This window comes from Genypterus blacodes, unplaced genomic scaffold (genome assembly GCF_046128005.1).
Source record: "Genypterus blacodes isolate CSIRO-AG114 ecotype Tasmania unplaced genomic scaffold, CSIRO-AGI_Gbla_v1 ptg000156l_1, whole genome shotgun sequence".
Taxonomy (NCBI): Eukaryota; Metazoa; Chordata; class Actinopteri; order Ophidiiformes; family Ophidiidae; genus Genypterus; species Genypterus blacodes.
Window position 1 is genome coordinate 7,760,802 of NW_027466957.1, and position 23,066 is coordinate 7,783,867.

The window sequence follows — 23,066 nt, forward strand, 5'->3', positions numbered from 1 at the left end:
GCTTTGATACAGAGATGTAAAAGGCAGAAGAGAGGGGGGGATGAACAGGAGGGAAAGGGGGATTTCTTTTGAAAGGGTCAGGACTTCCTTCAAGGATAGAATAATAAAAAGAGGGTTTTGAAGTGGCAATACACAAGGGAAGGTAGGAGAGTTTGACGATCTTGAACAGGGAAGGAGCAGAGTGATGCCGACAGATCCAGGTTTGTATTGGACAGCAACGTTACAACATTTTCCTTCTCTATGTACCAAAGCTTCCAGTGTTTAAATTTACTTAGTGTACCGTTCTGCAGGTCGTCAATTTTGAGTTCCAACTTAAAGGGAAGCACTAGATAAAGAGCGATCAGCCTGGCGTTTCCTATACACATTACAAAATGATGTCTTAAAATGGCATGTTGCTCAAAAACAGGAAACTCCAAATTCTGCTATTATTAAACCAGTCTCTGCTGAGCCCTGAGTCTAAATTGGTATTAGTTGAGGATTACGGAAGCCAGCTCTGTTTCAGTTCATCATTTTGACTGAACATTGTTACTGACTGCAGGTGGGAGGAGTTGAAACCTGTTAAATCTCCAAGCTCAAGCAATGTAGTTTTTATTCTAAAATCAGAGAGAAGAGGTAATGCGGTAATTATGAGCCAATATTCTCGCCCTGGTCCTGTGATGCGATGCTGCATATCTGAGTTACAGCATTCTTGTTACAGGTGTACTGGTGGCTGGTCTCTGCAGGTGTCGTTCTTATTCTAAACACACTCGGTAACTGACGCAGCACCTTGGGCTTTGGCCAGCTCTAATTGGCCAGATAATAGTGGTTGGAGCTTAAATCGCCCATCACATTTGTGATAATGACACCCTTCCAATGGTACTTCTGTGGGTACTAGGAGGAGTGTGTGTGGGGCAGACAAATGGAGGGAGCTTGGGCACTGAAGCTGGCATTGTGACTAGACTGGCGAGGCTGAAAGAGCTCTTTGTCTCCTGGGATTCAAATTAGCCCAAATGCGCAAGCGTGGGTGGGGGGGGGGGGCAATGGGATCGGTACAAAGAGAGAGAAATTGGTTAGAGACAGGGAAAGGGTTTAATGAGAGTAACTACAGCACTGATGCTGCTGCTCCACTGGGACAGCTCGGCTAATCATGTTGAGTTAGGGGGGTTGAATTTATTACTTTATTTTATTATGGATTGCAGCTGCCAGTTGAGCTCTGCGTGGCGCATTCATTGTTTAGATTAGTAATTTTTTACCCGAATATATTACAAAGTGATCATGGATTTGATATGCCTTAAACACAGCTTCATAACGGAGTTGCATTTATTACTGCTGTGTCTTTCTACAGCTGACATGAACTACCACAGCCTGTCATGATCCCTCCTCTGGTTTAGTTCAATCCAGAGCTTCATTTTGCGATAACTAGCTTTTCTCGCTCTACAATGAAGTCTCTCACATGAGTTCTATCACCTCTGCTGGTGATCTGCGTCACATTTAAACTTCCCTTGCAGTCTCTCATGCCAAAGACTCTCATGGTCTTAGACTGAATGGGAACCCCAGGCGCCGATAAGACATATTTCACTGTTACGGTTCAGACTATAGGATTAAACCTACACAATCACAGTCAGTAACATTGTAAGGAGGCCCACCTAATAGGCGTGACTCCGTTAAATTCAATTTTGTGTCCTAAGAGGAATGTGCTTACAGTCATTCTGTCTAGCACACAGAAGGATCCTTTTGCCTGCTTTTATCAAATGAAGCCAAAGATAAGAAATGCTGGCTGACTATTTGCTTTTGATTTTCAATGTAACATTACTTTAAATAATAAAACTGGCATGATAATGGCATGGACAAAATTATTGAGAATTACTGAGAATTGCTCATACATAATCGGATTATGGTGATATTTCAAGCAGTTAAGTTTTCTTTCATTAGTATCACATGTGCCTTCAGTCTTACAATCAGTCAAGTCATTCAGTCTATTTAAATGGACAAAAGCTCTCCTTGTTACCGTTGCCTGCACTGTTCCACACCCTGTCACCCTGAAAGAATTAACTTGCTTGGACTGTGCTTCCGCCTAGACACGGTGAATTATGTTGTTCTGCTTTTGCCAGTCACTAAAATGGAGAATGCATTCAATTGTTAAATGTGATAGGCGTTTTTCCACCTCAATGACACAATAGAGCTCTTAGACATGAGCCATCCCCCCTCCCCCCTTCATTTTACTATGTCTTTATCATCCTGGATTATTGACCTGACAGAGAAATATGGAGCTGTGTTGTTGAGATGACTTTAAAAGATTGGAAGTTTAAACTCATTGTGCTGAAAGCCATTGTTGATATTACAATCGAAATAATGTGTAGCTGTTGGTGAGAGTTTGTACGGCAGTGATGAAGCTTTACAGAGTTGATGGATCTAAGAATGGTCCTCCTTGTTATGATCACCAAACATGAGACTGATATAATATGACTCCAGTTGGCCTCAGGAGTGTGAGGGTCTCTTTGCATCAATGCCAAGGGGAAAAAAGGGGGGGGCGAGAGCAGTGTGAGATGACGGATGGAAAGAAGGCGTGAAAATTAATCTTGACAGAGGAGCTGTAGTATCTGAGATGGCAGAAGAAAATAATGAATACAGGGATAGCAAGGGTGCAGAGAGATGTTTAAGAGAAGACCAGAGAAAAAAGTTTGAGGAGAGAGATTTAGTGTAACACAGATTCTCTGCAAATACGCATAACCTATTCTAAACACTCCAGATGTTGCTTGGTCAACATCACCTAAATCCTGTCCCTTTCCACTTCCCCTGCCTAATGATGATGTATTGATTGGTGGCTATTTTTAGACCTGTAGTAAATAGGCTGCATCACCCAAACACCTTTCAAAAGATTTCCCATTAATCCCGAATGATGTCTTTCGGTATCAACCACTCTGAAGCTTTGGAAATGTCTCATTCCTGATTTAAGACCCTGGTTGACATCAGCAAATAGTGCATGTTGGATCAATGGACCCCAATAATCCAATACACATTCACTCCAACTAATGCATCCCACCACCCTCTCATGCACAGTTTGCTACTCCCTCTTACCCAAATGACCTCAAAATTACTAGGCCAATTCACAGTGATGTTCATCCATGCACACTCTGACCCTGAGGGTATTTCAACACTTGAGCATTACCCCCACACCCATAAGGTTCACTTTACTTTTCACTTTTTAATTATCTCTTTGAAATGCATGACCTTGACTAGGTTTTCAACCCCTAATGGAGTCTGGGTAGGTTGTATAGAATGACAATTGCTTGGAGCGAAGAGAAGGATAAAAGGAGTTCTATTTTCACCCACATGCTCGACTTGACAGAGGCCCCCGAGCTTTGCTCTGTCTAAAGAAATAATACAGGGGGGGTTGTGCTGTACAGCATTTGTGAGTCCTTTCTCCTCTGCCCTGGAGGTAATCCTGTGATGGATCTGGCTTGGTAAAGTAACATTTATGATGGGTTGACATGACCTCGGCACGGTGAGGAGGCTACAGGACTTTTTGACTTGTTTTTCCTCATCCGCTCAGTGAAGTCCTACGAAGCAATAAGTCCTTTCTATACAAAACTGAAAAGAGATCATCCTATCCCTTTGTTCTGATCTACTAAATATTTGTGATGGACCTAATGTACTATTTGTGGTATGTAATAGCAAACCGTCCGAAATAAGAGCAGTGACATTGGTGAATAGCAAAATAGAGGTCAAAGAGGGTAAAAGAGAAATATTGACTCGGCACTTTTGTATGGATTCCAGTTTAGACACTTGTGCGTTAATGTGAATGATAGACAGTGGAGTGAGCCTAAAATATGTTAATTTATATTGAGCCTATATGTGCTTTTAGAGCGGCAATTAAATCTGGGGTCCGTAGGCAGGCTCAGCCACACTATGCTGTCAAAAGCAGTTTACTGATAAAAAATTAAGCATTAGAGTTGCATTTTAGATTCATGCTGCAAATTTATTCACATTGCTGTGACCTGGTGTTTGTTCTGCCACCCACTTTGTGTAGAAGTGACATTTGTCTGTGTGTGTGTGTGGTGTGGGTGTAATGAGGCAGCTGGTCAGACGTCACCTGTAGTGACAGCAGGGCGGGGGGCTATCATTAACTACCCTTTCCTAATGGAAGGGTGCTCAATGGCAGGGTCTCTGTTGGTGGCACGCCGGCCTTGAAATCAGAACACCTCAGTTTCTAAGCAGACATCCCTGTTATTGTCACAAATACACAGCCAAGTTTAGCCAGGGTGACAGATTAGCATCAGGGAGAATTGGTCAACATCAACATCCTGGTTTTGTGAGTAGGTACCAAGGTGCAAGGTGTGGTTATCTGTTTTATTACCCCTTTCCTGTGGGTATGTCCATTGTGCGAGCATAAAGTAAAGACAGAGAGAAAGTTACTGTCCATTGCAGCCATCCAGACTGACACTCCTTTTGGTGTTATGTATCCATACTTGCGAATGTGAAGAACAATTTGGCATCACAAACATCGATACTGCGATATTCCTGATTAGGATACAAATCCAGAAACTCTATCCACAGATATCTTTCTGGTAAGGAAACTCTGATTGATTCCCATACTCTTTGAATGAAATACTGATCACTGTTGGACCTAGAATGGGTCCCTCAAATTGTTGGGGAAAGAAGTCAGACGGACAATGTCTCAAGTCCTGGAGATAGAGGAGCTCCAAAATTATAATTTATGATAACCAATTATGGGCTAGGACGTTGTGAAGAAGTGGACATGTGGATAATAGACTGTGCATTTCCTCAGGGAGGGACAGGGAAATCTAACACAAACCCCTGGTGGATTTACACTCACATCATCTGTCAGGAAGTAAAGCGGCCCTCCCACCCACCTGCCCCCTCGTCTCTGAGGGCCTTGGTATAGTAAAGAATCAGGAATCAAGGTGAAGGGTCAGGGCCCTGGTATGCATTGTAATCAGATTGCAGGAGGTTTTTAATCTGGTTCAGTGGCGGCCTGTATTCATCAAGACCAAACAGCACTGACCCTCCAGCTGAGACACATGACCCTGACCAGAGAGGCTCCTGTCCCTAACCAGCTGACAGAGCTTAATCCAGTCAAAAAGAAGAGCTTACTGGTGTGATGCGATGACTATATGTTTAAGGTGTTTATGAAGTATTTGTGCGTATGTCGCTTGGTGAAAACAGATGGCAGCAGAAACCTGACAAGCTTTGATTCATTTCTGTCCACTGCACTGTATAGAAGCTTACAGGGACAGAATTGATCCGAATGCAAGCACCTACATTATTCAGTAGCGCACCAACATCAGTGCTTTCATGCAGCAATCGCCCACACTCATTACAAATGCTCAGAACCCCAATGAATATTAATGCGCCTTCACACGTCAGCCTCCGCTCAGCTCTGAGAATTGCGATTAATTATTACACATAGTTAACGAGAAGCATGTACTCCCATCAGTGGGGATTTAGCTACATATGATTTGCATTCTTATTCATTTAGCCCAAGAAGAAAGTAAATTCCAATTACAAACTGACTAACAATCGTAACAAATCATCATTGTGATCGGTTTAATGTCTGTTGACTGTTGAGTAACATTAGCGGGATAGTTTGGAGGCTGCATCTTGGTATTTTTCCACATTATTCCTTATGAACATTTATTCTCAAGATGGAACTGATTTGAGACAGTGTCCAGTGAAGTGAAAGCTGTTTTGCGGTTTGTAGACATAAGATTGTGAGCAGGGATTGTGCTGTGGCCACGTGGTGACTGTAAGAGGGGAAAGGGCCACCTGGCGAGGGATTTGGAGGCTAATTGTCCCTCTGGTCTTGAGCTGAGCCCTGCCAATTCTCACACACTCTCGCCGCGCTGTAGACGGACACACTTAGACAGAGCGCTCCATTCTTCTGTCGCCGTCTCACACATGCGCCCGTTCCGCACATGTCCGGAGACAATAGCGGCGTCTCTGTGTTGCGCGTGGCGTCAACACTCTGCCACCAAAATGGATCTAGGCAGTGAGCAACACAACACTACATACGCCTGCATACACTCACTCATGTCACTTACACACTCGCTTGCATACAGGTACGCCACCATTCAAGCCAGTTCAGACTCAACACAGAGATCTATTTCCCATTCCTTCCCCCTTTCTTTCTCACATTACCTGCACATACATGTAACTTGTTCATTTATTCGGTTCAAAAAGAGTGAGGCCCACCCATTTTCCCCGAGTATCCCCTTACTCTGGGCTTTTATCTCCTACTTCTTTGAATGGCGCCGGCTAAGATGACCTCCGCACGAATGTCCCGTGGGGTGTTTTGCAGCAGTGTGGAACCTTAATAGAGGAGGATGGGAGGATAAAAGAGGGCAGCGGAGGCGATAGCGAGGACACGGGCGGCTCAGTGGGGCTGATCAGATCCTTCTGGCTTGTATTGTTGCTTCTAGTTCCGCGTCTACAAGTGGGGGAAGGGCATCTCTCTCGTCTCTCTCACCTTTATATAATTAATGATGCCTTTCTTGAGCAGCCACACTGGCAGTAGTTTGTTGTAACACTTAGCTGAACATTATGTTAACGGTATAGCTGCTAACAAGATGATTGATTTTAAAATTAGATGCACCAACCGAGACTGTCAACAGTTTCCTTCGCTATATTGATCGGGCCAAGTCAAGTCAATCAAGTCTAATGCAGCTCTTACGTTGGAGACTGCTTCTGCCACTGAACACCTCTCTCGCCATGTGGTAGATGCAGTAAGTTACTGTATGTGTCAGTCACTGTAGTGCCATTAGAGCTGGCAGGGGTGCACACTTGTGGCCCACTGCCCAGAATGACACCTGGCAGCCCTCATACACACACACACACACACACACACACACACCAATGCGAAATATGCAGAAAAACACAGCAAATATGCAGCTGGTTTGGCCAGATGGGAGCGCGTTCTTATCTTGGGAGATTTATTGCGTTAAAGAGCCTCTCTGACACCAACAGTTAGGATAAAGCAACAGTATTCAATCGTTTGCAATCTCTACCTCAAATAAGATTTCAATCCAGATCACTAACAGCCTTCCTCCTTCCTCTTCTTCTCCCTCTCCTCCTCTTCTCTGCCTCGTTGGGACGTACAGAACAGCCAGATGGTGGAGCTCCAGAGGAATCAGCTGCGGGACGACATCAAGGAGTACAAGTTCAGAGATGCTCGCCTGCTGCAGGACTACACCGAGCTGGAGGAGGAGAACATCTCGCTGCAGAAACAGGTCTCCATGCTCAAACAGAGCCAGGTGAGCAAGAAACGGCACTGCATGATTTACATGATATGACATTGACATTTGGCTCGTGGGAGGAATATGCGCGTTTGATTCAAGCCGCTTCTCAATTAAATTTAATTAAACTCATAACTGCCAGTGTGTTATCAAAGAGCTTTCATTAAGACACACATATATGCTCATCTTACAAAGTCTTATTAGCCCCATAGACGCCCTCACCTTCCACAAATAGTCTCATTCTGTCCCATTGCACTAAATAACCCTCTGAAATAATCATTAATGCTGCAATATTCACATTTAATTATGATAAAAATGTGAATTTAGTTAATAGATTCAACGTGGCCTTTTTTCTTCCTTTATCTTCATCTGTCTGATTATTGGAGTGTTTGTCTATGAATCTCTTTAAACCAGAGATTCACTCTCACTGGACTTATTGATGAGCAACTATGAGGAAACGGAGACAGAGCCACATTTCTAAGCAGGATATTTCCATTTTATGTTTGAGATGTTAATTATACCCATAGGCCCTCCTTATCTACTCTTATACTGACTATATTCAGCATGGAGGACAGGAACCAAACATGGCTCCTGAACCTTTTTGTCATCCAGTATAAGAGAAATCCAAAATCTAATTAACTTAAACCAAATTGGAAATGGAAAAAAATCAAGATTAAAGGTAGATTTGCATTTTCGTCATCAATGCCGTTCTTTTTGATCTAACGTCTCTGATCATCTAGGCAGGAGCTGATCAGACGTCTGTATTGTTTTCCAAAATGCCTCTCTTAACACATAAGTGGTTCCCTGGTGTCCTTCTTCATCCAGGTGGAGTTTGAAGGTTTGAAACATGAGATCCGTCGCTTAGAGGAGGACACTCAGTTCCTGAACAGCCAGCTGGAGGATGCCGTCCGTCTGAAGGAGATCGCCGAGCGTCAGCTAGGAGAGGCCCTGGAGACTATCAAGACTGAGCGCGAGTTGAAAGCTTCTCTGAGGAAGGAGCTTTCACACTACATGAACATCGGAGACTCTCTTTACCACAGGTACGTAAAATAAAGTATCAGTGGCAACCTTCAGAGGCATGTGTTAAGAGCGCTGAATAACACACACACTTCTCCTTTAGCCCCCTCAGCATCTCTTTGGATGGTCTCAAGTTCAGCGATGACGTTGGCACCGAACCTAATAACGACGAGGCTCTCCAGGAATTTGAGAACAGCTTCAGCAAACTGGCCAACGCGATCAACGATGACAACCGCGCCTCCACACCCTGCAAGGAAGAGCTGTTCCGGCCCGCACCCAGCCTGGTAGACGACCTGCTGAGTGAACTGCACATCTCCGAGATCCACAAGCTCAAACAGCAGCTGATGCAGGTCGGTGAAGCATATACACCGGAAAATTGACTCGGCATCAGAATAGGAATGCTGGTTGAACTGAATGACCGTTTATTCCATAATAATCTCCCGCTCCACTGACAAATAAGAATGGATTCAAACATTGCACCAGACAAAGTATACATGAACGCCAACAGATTATTGATCTGCACATACAGCAATCCTTCTTCAGAGGCGGACACACTGTTTGCTTAATGGTGTAGCTGTAAAGAATGATGTAATTCACTGCTTTCCAATGTGCAATGACATATTTGAGTTGTTTGGAATGTTTGTTTGCTGGAGTGCGTCAGCGGAGTGTGTTGGCTAGATACTGAGAGCAAACTGCTGCAGGTAGCTAAATCCCCTTAGAGAAATGCTAATCCAGAAAGACACACACACAGACACACACAGACACACACACACACACACACACACACACACACACACACACACACACACACACACACACACACACACACACAGTCCCTCCGCGCTCTGCTTGTCTGTGTGGCTGTGAGGCAGTTGGTGGTGGCACCGGTGGACCTGCCATCTGCTCCCTCGTCACCCCATGAGGCCAAGGGCATACCTGATAGGGAACCATAGTTACCAGTAAAGATTGTTTGTAGGAATAAACGCTCACAGATTGTTTTTCTCTCCTTTCATCCGATATAAACACGGTTGTCAGATTAATGTGAATTGTTGGTTACCTTAGCACTGCCCTGCTATTCTGGTACTCAACCTGACCGTTGTGGTGGTGAACAGGACAAAGACTAGTGTTTGTTGTGAGCCATCAGCGTGTCGAACAGCCCCCTGAATCCTCCTGCCAAGCCATTCCACAGATTCTAAACAGGAAACAAAAGCTGCCTTCACTTATTCAGCCATGCTCTGGTACTCTCTGCCTTACCTCATGCTATTGATTGAGCTACTCTGATCAATACCAGTCGTCCGTGGCTCAGATATCACCTTATTACTCGATGGTAACATGAAACCACATCCAAATGGATGCTGCGGGAAATGGGACGCACAGCAACTCTCCTCCCGATATCTCATCCTGCTTACTTTTCTTCCTGAATTGAAGTTTCAATACATATTCTGCTATATTTAATAATCTATGCAGATGTAATACTTTTATGTTATATAAAGGCCAGCTCTTAAAATAGTTCAGGGCTTAGAGCAGCACAATTGTGTGTATGTGTGTAAGGGGACCCACCTATGGCCTCTGCCAGCACTCAGCTGAACCAAGTCCAGCAAATGTTCAATGTCGCTCTGACTCTGACTCTGATGCTGGGCTGCTAGGCAACAAGCCAATCTGAGCCTGATAGAAGGTGGGATTACCACACAACAGATAATCTAGGGATTTGAAATCAACTGTTAAACTGAAAATAAGAATCATTCACATCTCTTATTACCTTTAAAATCCCAGTTCAAGAATGTAATATGTAAAATTATCTGTGTTCTCTCAGCCAATGGAGAGTTCTTTTGCTTTATCACAGACATATTCGGTCTTTTCACGTCACCCTTTGTTTCTGCGTCTGTCCTCAGATGGAGCGTGAGAAGGTGAACCTGCTGACCAACCTGCAGGACTCTCAGAAGCAGCTTGAACAAGCGAACGGTGCTTTGTCTGAGCACCAGGAGAAGGTCAGCCGCCTCACTGAGAACCTCAGCGCCATCCGCAAGCTCCAGGCCAGCAAGGAGCGCCAGTCTGCCCTGGACAACGAGAAAGAGCGGGATAGTCACGAAGACGGAGACTACTATGAGGTGGACATCAACGGGCCTGAGATCCTGGAGTGCAAGTATAAGGTACTTGTCTTCTGAAAGTAGAGAATAGAGAGGCTAGATGAGACAAGAGGTCAACTTCATCCTAAACCATTGGTCTTGTTTTGCTAGGTTGCGGTGTCTGAGGCTGGAGAGCTGAAGGAGGAGCTGAAGACCCTGAAAGTGGAGTACCAGACCTGTCAGTCACGTTACGACGAGGAGCGCACCCGTCTGGAAAACGATGTCACCACATTGGGCCAGAAGCTTGCATCTCTGGAGAAGACGAGCCGGACAGAGAAAGAAGACAAGGTTAAGCTTGAGAAGGAGCTGCGTAAGGTGAGATGTTGCCCTTGGTGGTTTGTTCATTTTGATTAGTACAAATTTGTGTTAGAGTTGATGTGAAAACGTGACTAATGGGTGCATTCCTCCCTGTGTTTGTTTTCAGCTGAGTGATGTGGCAGGGGAGTCCCAGGGGAGTCTGAGTGTGGCCCAAGATGAGCTGGCCACCTTCAGTGAAGAGCTGGCCACCCTCTACAACCACGTCTGCATGTGTAACAACGAGACACCCAACCGCGTCATGCTCGACTTCTACAAAGAGGGTAAAGGTGGTCGCAGCAGTCCAGAGGGCCGCGGCCGGCGCTCCCCCATCTTGCTCACAAAGGGCCTTTTCCCCGAGCCCAGTAAGACCGACTTGAGCGAGGGATCTCCGTCTCCGGTGTCTGACCACCGACGGGAGCCCCTGAACATCTACAACCTGGTGGCCATCATCAGAGATCAGATCAAGCACCTGCAGCTGGCTGTGGACCGCACCACAGAGCTGTCGCGCCAGAGGGTAGCCTCCCTTGAGCTGGGCACTGTGGCTGACAAGGACAAGGATGCCTGCATGGAGGAGATCCTCAAGCTGAAATCCCTGCTCAGCACCAAGAGGGAACAGATTGCTACTCTGAGGACTGTCCTCAAAGCCAACAAGCAGGTCAGATCATTGTCGTTTTATTTTTAATACACTCACAATGTGAAACTCGATGCCAAACCCCATACATTTGTTGCTTTTCCTTGAAAGACAAACACAGCACAGCCAGTTGGTTATTTAAAGTCTAGTCAGCTGCTGTCTGGTCACCAAATGTCCTGCAGATAAGAGCCACAGTATAACAAACACTGATGGAGGTAAGAGCCTCATGGTGCCAGCTGCATGTCTCTGCTGTGTCTCCAAAGCACAAAAAACACAACACGGAGGCCCTGTGTGTATCCAGTTGCTCTGGTATGTGTGGGCTCAGTCTGAACACGGACATGAAAGCCCCTAATAAACCACACACCTTGTTTTTCAACCTACTAATAGGCCAACCATGGTAGCCAAAAAGGTTTAGGAAGGTATCCTAAAGGCAACTGGGCCAGAGTAATGACTCGCACGTGACAGAGGAAATTGGGTCATATGGTCTTCATTAACAGAAATGGACCTCTTGTGAGAGGAAATAAACCCGCATCTTCTCCCAGCTGTCCTCACATTTGTCCCTGTTGTCTCACCCACAGACAGCTGAGGTGGCGCTGGCCAATCTGAAGAGCAAGTACGAGAACGAAAAGGCCATGGTGACGGAGACCATGATGAAGCTGAGGAACGACCATAAAGCGCTCAAGGAAGACGCCGCCACCTTCTCCTCGCTGCGAGCCATGTTTGCTACACGGTAAGCTAATCCGCCGCCCTTTGGACACCCAACAACATTGTCTCACTCGCTGTGCATTCTTATCCTCAGCATCTATCTGTTTGCAAACAGAGACGCACAATTATAACCTCTAAAATTGTTTGCACACTAAAGATATCACAAATAAGTTTCCCCATAAACCTCCACTGCTTAAACATATTATTTTACTTGTATCATAAATCTGATTGATATGCTAAATCTAGATTTAATACACACACACATGTACACACAACATACATGTGGCATTAGTGTCATATTCATGCTTAAGGAGGATATTGTTTGTTTTTTTAAATCTGGTTTAGGAGATGATACAGCAGAAGGTTGATAATCTGGGTATCATATTAATATATCGCTTAAGCAGTGTTTTCCAAGAGTGTGTTTAGTGTGTATGTGGACCAAATGGGGGGGTGTAAGCTTTCCTGATTCCGATGAGAAGTTGGCCAAAGGTTCGATGTATAATCCCCACCTCATCTTGGTCTGGATTACACATTTAAACCCTGGACGACACATACTAGTGCTCACGTAGTGCTTCTTTGTTTACGTGTGTGTCTGTATTTGGCCCTTTTTGCATCTTAAATGTAAGAAAAGGATTGATGGTGCACATCGGGGGAGGTAGAATGAAGGATTACAGAGGCTGCAGGGAATGTGTGTGCAGCTCCCATTCGGTCATTCAAAACCTTTACCCAAGATGCACTTGCTGGAGTAACTCCATATACCTGCAGTGACTAATCAATTAGTAAAAGGAGGAAAACCCGTCGGTCTGCAAATACGTGTTTTGTGTTGTCGTGACTTTTAGGCGCACTGTAGAGCCACAGCGCCTTGGAGGACGCGGGGGTGACGCTTAACAGTTTGTAGTACGTACAACCAGGGGCCGAATCAAATGAAACCAAGGTAGACGGCAGCTTTGCTCATCATGGATATACCAGATACCGAGAGAGTCATTTGGGGGATTGTTGTTTGTCATTTCAGCAGCGTCGAGAGGGTGTTAGATTATTTTTACAGCGAGACAATGGAGCCGTGCTGGAGCGGCTGAAGACAATAACAACAACACCACAGCACAGAGAGCCTCCCCTGATGATGCTCTTAAGTCTCAGGCCTCGCTGCCCTGCTAGTATTTCTGACTGAATAGAGACTATGCATTAATTATGTTGGGCTCGTTTATGGGATTCAAGTATTGGTATGTAAATTTCATCCCTGTGTGCCGCGAAGTTGGAGAGGCTGAGGGCCTCGTCTGTCGGAGGTTTCCCACACTCCCCCCCCCCAGCCTTTGTATCCCTTATCCCCCCGCCCCCCTTCCGTCCTTCCTGACAGCAAAACACCCGGTTCTCTAGTCATCTGGAAAAGAAAGAGGAAAAACAGTGGTGGGGGGCCAGGCTTTCAGTTAAAGCCCACTACAGGAGACTAATTTGACAGTCTTTCTTTCATGGCAACCACCGCTCTCACCAAGACTGTCATGGCGTTCTGGAGTTCTGAGACGGAAAAGGCTCCGATACAAATGTGTGCTCCTGAACAAAGCGGAGGAGGGATGCGGTGGGATTGAATGGACGTGTAGGGGGTTTGTGTGAGTGTTCCCATGCTCTGATCTATGCCCCTCTTATACATTCAAGTAATGCGAGAAAATCTGTGTGTGTGAGAGTGTATGTGTGTGTATTGCCATGTGTGCCTCTCCAGCTGCAGTCTCTGGTGTCACGTTTACAGTAGGGCCCTGCCTTCCACATTCCTGCGACATGCCTCAGCATGTTCTCACCAGTGGCTCATAATGATTAACAGTCAAACCATAACAGTTCTCTCCTCAAACATGCTCCCTCCATCCTCCCGCTGTTCTGTTGTTTGTCCTTTTCACTCTGCATCATTCCCTCTTTTATTTTCTTTCTGACCTCCTCCCGATTCTCACTGATATCCTTCCCACCATGACCAATGAGATTCCAGACAAGGCAACAGCTGAGGAGGTGATCTGTGTGTCTGTGTCTGTGTGTGTGCGCTGTGGGAACATGCGCTCTAATCCATGCCTACTTTTGTCAATACAACGGGGTCTCCATATCCATACGCTGGAGAACTGACTGGTGATAACTGTAAATGATCACAGTGAGATGTTTCTCAGTGATGTGAATGTGATGATAGTTCATCCTCAAAGGACCAGCAGCAGCTTGCTTGCCCCCCCTCAGCCATTGTGCTGCCACACCCGTTCAGCCGGCCAAAAAGGCTTCCATTGTGCCTCTCTGGTCCTTAGAATAGACTCCTCTGTTTTTTCCCGGGAAAATGCACGCCCTATCACCCCCCCCCCCCCCATGCAAGAGTGGCTGAAGCAATCTGAAGGGGCACTGCTCCCCCCCGGGTCACCCACCACGTCACACTGGGTTTAATGAAGCAACACTGATCCCTATTGTCTGGGTGTGTGTCTCACTGCATACGGAAGAGGGGAGGGTCTGGTTTATGTTTGTATGGTGGTCTGGCAAGGCCAGAGTTCACATGGAGCTCAAACACGTGCAGCGTTGCACATTGAGCATCTGTGTAATAAAAGCTTTTAGTGAGTAAGAGTTTCTGCTTTCAAGCTGTACTTGAAAATGATTGACCAACCCCACAATTTGTTTCCTGTTTCAAGAAAATGTGGCTTGTGTGATTTTAGGACTCGATACATGACAAAGCAGTTTGTTATGATGGTTTTTCTAACAGTTCAGCAGTTGAGCCAGTAGCCACTGACCAATCAAAACCATCAGAAGTTCTCGTTTGTCCCCTATGCTAGTTTGCAGAAGGTGACATACTGCCACAGGACGGGGTGTTTCCCAAAGAAGTAAATAGTTTGGCAATGGATCCCGAAAAGGGAGGGTGAATTTGCCTGCAAGTCAAAATAAATAGATAAATGTTGCACGAAGGCTAAAGCTTAACTGACAAATATAACCAACTGCTCCCTTCACAGAGGTGTGTCAGTCATTACTGAAGAATATCACACGGAACGCTTTGTCAGCAAACCAGAAAGCAGAGACGAGCAAATGACTGCAGGCAGAGTGATGGAGATAGCTGTATGGAAGAGAGAGAGAGAGAGGGGGAAGGATTGAGCGGGAGGGTACGAGCCAGGAGGGAGAGAGAGAGTGGCTGAAAGGTAGAAGTTAGGTGAGGTAAATGAAAAGAGAAAGGTGTTGACGAAGGAGGACAGGACAAAACTGAAAGGCAAGGAGATTTGGAATGTGCACCCGCTCTCAGAAACTCTTATCCTAATACCTGTCCAGACTCACACACATTTCAGCATTAGCCGCACAGTCACGCGCGCACACTCACACACACACACATTGGGACAGAGGGAGACAGCTGATAATGCCGCAGTGCAGCACCCAGCAAAATTAAGGGGTGTGAGCTATTTCACACTGATCCGGGAGATGGAAGGGATGCATGGACATTGTACTCTCTCACTTCTGCTAGAAAGCTGGTGAGTGGGCGTGAATAGCCTTGGACTGCACTCCTCTTTTCCATTCCTATTTAAATTTTTCACCTCTCTGTGCCACCTTCTCAGTCCAGTGCTCAGGTGACGCAGGTGGAGAGGATCTTCTCCCCGACCTCTAGGTTAATGCTTTCATCCTTTGTTTATGGGATCTATTCTTAACTTCCGCCACAGATAAACTCCTTATATTCTCATTCAGAGACGTGGTAAGCTACATTCAGATGTACTGCCTGTCACATACTAGAGGACTGCAATATTTTAAACTAGTTGACATATTTGATAGAGAATATGAAGGTCTGGTGTCTCTGAAGTGGGGAAAGTGCCGGAAAGTGCTCTATGTTGCAGTATTCTAATATCAAGAGATAGCATGTGGGATTTGTTGCTGTGTCTTAAACAGCATCACAGTTAACAACATGTCGGGTTGTAAATTTAGAGAGCACAGAAATGGCTGGTGAACTCAGAATTTAATAATGCAGGAGCTCCGCAGACTGCTCTGGTTTGTGCCATGTGGCTTACTGGCGCCACCTGGTGGTGCTTAAAATGCACTGCAACCAGGGTAAAGGTCATGATGAAAGTGCTTCACAATAGATTGTTTTACTCTCTTTGGTTGTTGGTCACATTACTGCACAGATGCGGTATAACAGTATACACAGTGCGTTTTCATTTTAGTCCTAACATCATATTGCAGAACATCATCTCCTGTAATGAACTGAATCATGAAAGGCCATGTGGTATAATGGAGTGCAGAACTTCTAGTGCCCCCTGGTGGAAAGCCATAGAAACTTGCTGAGGTTTTACCTGTGTGAACCATCTATCGCAGCAGGTATTCGGCTGCAAAAAACAAAATGCGTTTAACATGACTCATCCCTGCCTCTCTTTGCAGCTGTGATGAGTACGTCACCCAGCTGGATGAGATGCAGAGGCAGCTGGCTGCAGCAGAGGACGAGAAGAAGACCCTGAACTCTCTGCTGCGGATGGCTATCCAGCAGAAGCTCGCCCTGACTCAGCGCCTGGAGGACCTGGAGTTCGACCACGAGCAGACCCGCCGGGGAGGCACTGGTAGCCGGGCCAGGACCCGCAGCAGGGCCACCATTGGCACGGCAAACAACCCCCACGTAAGTCAGAGTCTCACCTGCTCTGGCCGACCTGAGCCCAACAACGCTCTGCCCAACGGCATTCTGGGAGGCCCCACGGTCTTTTGCAGCGAGAAGTACAAAATCTACTGCGACTGAGGCGGCTGAGACAACCGCAAGGGACTGCTGTGTACAGAGGGGAAGGGGCCGCCCGGCTGAACCTTCCCTACCTTAGTGTTAAAGAGCCCCACTCGCTCGCTTAGCTCCCTGGCCAGCCTGCGCTCCTCTAGGGACTGCTGTGTGTATGTGTGTCTAACCTCCATATGCCCACGCCGGCTTGTATCTGCTAGTGTAAACGCTTAGGGGAATGCAGATGTGTTTACAGTGTGCACTAGACTTATGGGACTGTAGTAGACATTTACAGCATGTGGATTTTTGGGCCCTAATTATATTGGGGGAGTTTTGTGGATATAATGGAGTGTCTATTCTTTCCTCTGTCTTGGTGCTGTACGTATGATGTTAAAGGTGGCAGCTTTCCTGCTCGTTTGTTCCGGCCCCCCTGAGTGAATTACCTAGTAACGGTAATGCGTTTGGGGGTGGGGACATGTAAAGAAGATGTCGTTCCAACAGTCTCGCGACTGAATACGACATCTTCTTCTCTTCTGCTTGTCTGTCGGCATGGGTGCTCCTTTAAGAAAAGAAAGCCCCCTCTTCTCCCTTGCCTCTTCGTCCTGGTGCCCCCAGGACTGACCTGTGTTCAGCAACCCACTGTCTAATCAGGTCACCTTTTAATGTTTACAAGAATAAAAAGGAACTAAAATATGCAATCTCCCTCTGCTTTCTCAGCAGGGGAGTAAAGTACAAATTCAACTCACAAGTGGGTTGGCAGATGGTTTTTATGGTGAGAAACGGGCAGAAAAGGAGCACCAGTGACCGCGGGTGTTTATTTTCAGGATGATTTTAAAGCTGTGATGCTAGCACACCAATACGGTAGAGTCATTAGAATCGCATGGCTTTGCAGATGATACGCTTATGAGCTTTTTAACAGTTGTTTCTGTTGTCCGGTGTGTGGTACAGGACAAACTGGTGTACTACAGGGCTCTACATTGTAATGAGTTATTCGGTGTCTGGTGAAGTACAGGAGGGCTAATAATCCATGCGACCCATTACGTTGAGATGGATTCTTCCAGAGCCATATTACGAGAGAAAGAACGTGAGACAAATCGATGTACACACCCAAATTAAGTGCACTTCAGCATAGGTGCCTCAGGTTCCTACTGCTGTTTTGAAATGAATATAACAGGTAGAACTGTGAGCAGAGATACAATATAGTTTTGGATCGAAGACGACTTTTTTTTTTCTTTTGAGAAAAACAGTACAAATCCGGAAAGAGCACAATTCTTATAAAGGCACCCACATCTGGGTAATAAATCTGCAAACGAAACTAACTGACATCTGCTCGGCAAAGTGCCTGTCGACCCAAACGCTTGATATCTTTAACTATCTGTTGATGTAAAGCCCCGTCCTTGTGTCTGAACTGGAGGCAACGCTGTCGTTCGCCCTCCCCATCCCTGTGTCTCCCCGACCCTCTCCAACCTCTCGCTTCCTGTCCTTGTTGTTGTTGTGCGGGTGAAAGCCCTCTCCTCACGTCTCTAATCTGTGTCTTGTCACTGGGTCGCCATGACGACCTTCTCTCTTTTAGATTGTCAGCAGCTTGATCCCCCAGCGTCACCACACACCCATTAACTAGAAAGAGGAATTGTGGGGAAAATTGCCCTGTGAATACTTTTGTCAGGTAATGTCCTCGCGTATGCTCTGTTTCCAGACACTTGCCTGAGTGTGTGTGTGTGTGTGTGTGGGTATATCTCAGTATCAGCGTTGAAGGGAAAGGCCTTCAAGTGTGTGTTTTATTTTTAACCTTGGCAAATGGAGGGCCTTTCGCTTCGTTTAACTTGTTTGGTGTGCGAGGACAAACCAATGTACTGTTTTAGCATCCAGAATAGCTTTAACTCTTTGCAAGTTACGCGTTACGCAGATAAGAAAAACATAAGTGGGGCTTGTATTAAACAAATACATGTTCTGCTTGTGGATCATAGACACATCAGCTTTATGATGCTTAAAGCAGGGTTGATGCGAGGAAATCCTGCAAGACGAATCAAATAACATGTTTTCTATTGCCAATAATCCAATATATGAAGCTCTATATTCTTGATACGATCGTGTTCAGGTTATGATCTTGCAGGATCCTCCGACAGTATTCCCTCCTCTCAAAGCGAATGGGGGGATCTTATTTAGTCAAAAGGAAGGAGCATCGGCTGTCAACCCTGCTTGTGCGTGCATCCATAAGCCATGACGCACAGCATGGAGACCTCAGAGGTCAATCACTCTTACGTTTGAGATTCACTGAGTGCGATGTATTGCGTTTCTATCAGTTTGCGCTGACGTAGAAAAGGTTTTGGGGGAGTATAGGAGAGACTTTAGCTCCTGTTTTTGTAAACCAGCTCCCGAGAGAGAGGAAAAAGATGGGGAAGATAGACGTGCTGTTTAAGACAAACACACAAAAGCCAAATGTCTGGCTGATCGTGACTCTGATACTGTGGAGAAATGAATCCAGAGGTTTCCTGAATGGAGCAGAAACCTTTGGGAATATTTTGGAGATGGGAAAAATAGATGATTGGTTGTTGATTCGACTGGTTGCTCAACCAGAGGACATTGATTCAAATTTGTGGAGCCCCTGACCCCCGCCCCCTTTGTATATGCTCAGTGGAACCACTGAGCAGTAGATAGGTTAAACACCCCAGGATGTGATTGTGACTAGAAACAACCCCCTCGCCCTGTCCCCGGCCTTCCTTAACAGATGAAATCCTACTTTGCTCTGTCTAGTTTGAAATCAATGTCTGGCTTATCCGGTGCCATCGCAGCATGCCACCGGAAAGTTCCTCCTACCTCTGCCTGCAGGCTCCTCCCACTTCACCTTTTGAGTTCTCCGCCATCGGAGCGCATCCCAATTTTCTGATTTGTAAGCCTGCATGTGAAAAACCCATTTCCATTCAAACCTGCATGGCGTTTGAGAAACACTTGTCTCCTCTGTCCTGAGTGAGTGAGAGGTTGTGGTCCTTGTGAGTCATTGGCTTCCTAACTGCACCCACTGGTTCTGCTGGTGATAGTGGGATAATGCGTGGAGAATGTGCTTTCACATCAGCAAACACACAGGCACACACACGTTGCTATGACAGAACTGCTCCTGGACACCTAACACGGCTTCACAGCTTGTTCCCGTCGCTTTGACTAACTCAAGCCGTCGTCTTCTCTCGGTTTTGGATTGAGGTGACCGTCAGTCTAAATTGACCGGGATTGCTAATGCTGATGATTTGTTTGTTTCTCCATTTTGCAGTAATTACAGTAGTTCTGCGCGGATGACGAAGTACCAGCACAAGGTCCATTCTCACTGCTGATTGAGTTCGCCGAAAAGAGTTTAGCACTGTAGGCCATTTGGACTTGAGGACAAAAAGCATCGAAAACACAGATTTTTTAAATGAAAACACACATATGAAGTCAAATCTATTTTCCTTCTTGTTACTTTTTTGAACTCTTAAATGTGATATGTGTTGAAGTGACACATGGTCTCTCAATCTTGGCGTGTTACCGATGGAAGCCAGTTTCTCACAAGTCACAAGAGCTGATGACCACACAGAGGACACGGGGTCGTTTCTCATTGTAAATCCAACCATTTTGTTTGGTTTCATCTTTTTATGTTTTTGTTTTTTGTTTTGTTTTATTAATCTGTGCACTTTTATTATATAGGACTATAACATTATTATTAACCGAGGAAAGAGTAGTAGTGCTATGGTTTGTGAGTTATGCAGTATAGGATATAAGACAATAGAGAGATTATAAATCCTCCTTCATCGTCTTTTTTGCAAAAGACTATTAACTCTCGTAAAGGCTCCACAAACCACAGACCTACTGTTTGACTTTATCCTGAAGATTTTATCCATCAAATAATCATTTTACTTTGGTTGTTGACCATATGTTGTTCTGTTTATTTTCTTTTATGTTTGTTCTACTGCCATGTTCTATACAAAAATCCAGGGTGATCAAATTCTGGGGTTTTTACATGTATTTATTATTCCTAGGAATAGTTCAAAATAACACAATGAAACTTGACAACGCTCTGACTCAAATAGGTAAGTTGTGTTTTGGGAAAAATTGAGTGATATGATATGCTTTTCCTAACTTCTTACCAGGGCGTTCCACTGAAAAGGGATCACTGACTCTCAGAATTCTCTGCAAATGCGACAATTAAATTCCAAATTGGAATTGTTTCATTCTCTCTTTGTTTATCGTGCCAAATCTTGGTGCACAGTTTGAAGTTGCAAAGAATCAAGAATCTGAAAGAAGACCAGCCGTCACTGAGAAAGGTGCAGTCCGGGCCGTGGCTCTCCGTGTGAGCGCGGGGGGTTTGCTTTTGGTTTGTTTAGTTCTTCGTTTCTGACCAGTAGTGCCTTTCATTGTTTCAAGGGAGAATCTTAGATTAGGGTTTTCTGTTTCTTTTATAGGTGCAAGCTTTGGGTTCAAAATGACTATGAGCAGCAATAAGTGCAAAGGGGATTTTCCCTCTCTGCACGAGTGAGGTGATAGTTTTGAAATTAGCTCAATAAAACAGAAATTGTATTGAATTCTGCAGGTCAGTGATCCACACAAGCAATTCAGGGGTATTAAGAAAAAGCTTGTTTTTTTTATCAAACTTTGGGAACCAAAAGAATCCCTTTGGCCTCCTGCTATTGAACAAAATGCTCCAAGCATCTGTAATGTTGGGGTAGATCAGTGTACTATTGGAAACATCTACGTATCTCTAGCTTTGTTTGGTGAAGGTAATGTGATATCAATAGTATTGTTGAAAATGTGCAAAGAGCGCATTTTACCTTTCATTTTGTTTGTTTTTTATTATTCTTGAATCTTTTTTACAACATTTTTGAGCATTATGTTTTCAGGAAACAGAAAACACAATTTGCATCAACAAGCTTGAATAGTGCCATTCTAGCCAATGCTTGTTTGTTGAGGCATTAAAGTTACCAATACGGCAAAGAAGCTAAAAAAGACATAAAAGTGCAATTCAGATACTGTTTCACATTTTAAAATGAATAAAGTTTTCTGTTTGCTGGAAGCTATAGCATTGTGATAATAAATTAGCTGTGCAAACTTTATATTGTCATATTGTGTTTCAGTATTGATCCATAATGAGAGTTTGATATCTTTATATGAAATAACGACTTCACCTGTATGTTGGTATTTATTTGAATTGTCATGCAGTACTGTATTCTTATCAATAATGTGCATTATGATTAGTGGCATATTGATTACAGCTAAATGTCATATGCATGTTTTTCAGTCATGGGACCTTTACACACAGAGTCGAAAGCAAACACGTAAACTTTTGTCAGGGTGGAAAAATGAAAAAAAAAGAAAGAAGAAAAAGACAGAATTTAGTCTGATGTATTACTGCTGATCTAATCCTCTGAAAGTGTTGTTTGTTTTCCAATAGAGAGGTGGTCTGTCTGTGTAAAGGTAGTCATACTGGCAAAAATCAATAAATGTGACTTAAGTTCCAAAGTGTGGTTTCGTTGTCGTTTGTGGCTCCTGTGCAGGAGATGAAGGGTTAAGTGATGAGGTATGCAGATCTATGCTGCAGCCTGGTGTCTCCTCAGACCATTCCTAGCTACAAACTGGGAGCAGGGGAACTTCCCAGCTGTCCCGAGTCTCCCCCGAGACATGATCACATTTCACACAATGCACAAAAAAGCTTCCACCATCTCCCACCACCCCCAACCCTTCCTTCTCCCTGCTCCGCTCTCCTCTGCTGTCTCGCTTAAACCTCTCTCACCCCTCCGCTTGCCTCTCTCCATTTCCTCTCCTCTCCTTTCTCGGCCTTGCCTGGACACGCCCACACGCCACTCCGAGCCAGTTTCTGCTGACCTTTCGTACACCCGACACTTCCTGTCCGGGCTCTGGAGGCTGTTTCTCTGCCCAATTAATTGCTCTCTTATTTTTCTAATTCATTTTTCTTTGCACTGATTGAAAACAGAAATTGGACTGGACAGTTTGAATAAACAACCAATACTTTGATTCTGATGCTTGTTAAATACATAAACACATTGTTAATGGTAAAAATGCAAGCAAGTAAAATATTCAAATCAAATCTCTGGGTTTCTCTGTATATGTTGGGATGTGTGTCAAAAGAAACTGTGAAATAATATAATTGCATTTAAAGCTGTTGCAGATTATTGAGGGACGGAAACTAAACTAGCAGAATAGCTATTGTCACTTAAATATTACTCATGCAGAAGTAGTCGGAAAGCAGAAAGCTCACTCTAAAGATGACCACACTGATGTACGGTGCAACATGTAAGCCACTTTAAAGGAAGCCACTTTAATGTGAATCTAATCAGCCAATCCTTCTCCAAATCAGTAGTGCTACTTTTCATGACTTTATTACATTTAACCTG

General features: G+C 44.8%; 1 protein-coding gene across 4 annotated transcripts in view; it reads left to right on the plus strand.

The window, feature by feature from the left end:
* The window catches only part of LOC143012966 (protein bicaudal D homolog 2-like), a 38,471-nt gene extending 16,298 nt beyond the window's left edge, over positions 1-22,173 (plus strand). Inside the window, exons 3-12 of one of the 4 annotated variants that reach the window (XM_076166324.1) lie at positions 7,098-7,250; positions 8,058-8,272; positions 8,353-8,599; positions 10,142-10,399; positions 10,487-10,690; positions 10,800-11,327; positions 11,882-12,033; positions 16,371-16,602; positions 18,263-18,355; positions 19,955-22,173. In XM_076166324.1, the coding sequence (XP_076022439.1) occupies positions 7,098-7,250; positions 8,058-8,272; positions 8,353-8,599; positions 10,142-10,399; positions 10,487-10,690; positions 10,800-11,327; positions 11,882-12,033; positions 16,371-16,602; positions 18,263-18,310 (2,037 nt within the window). In that variant the 3' untranslated portion in view covers positions 18,311-18,355; positions 19,955-22,173. Of the gene's footprint in view, positions 1-7,097; positions 7,251-8,057; positions 8,273-8,352; positions 8,600-10,141; positions 10,400-10,486; positions 10,691-10,799; positions 11,328-11,881; positions 12,034-16,370 lie in introns of all 4 variants that reach the window. The other 3 variants (XM_076166323.1, XM_076166325.1, XM_076166322.1) reach the window with 3 other exon arrangements.
* Positions 22,174-23,066: the final 893 nt, after the last annotated feature.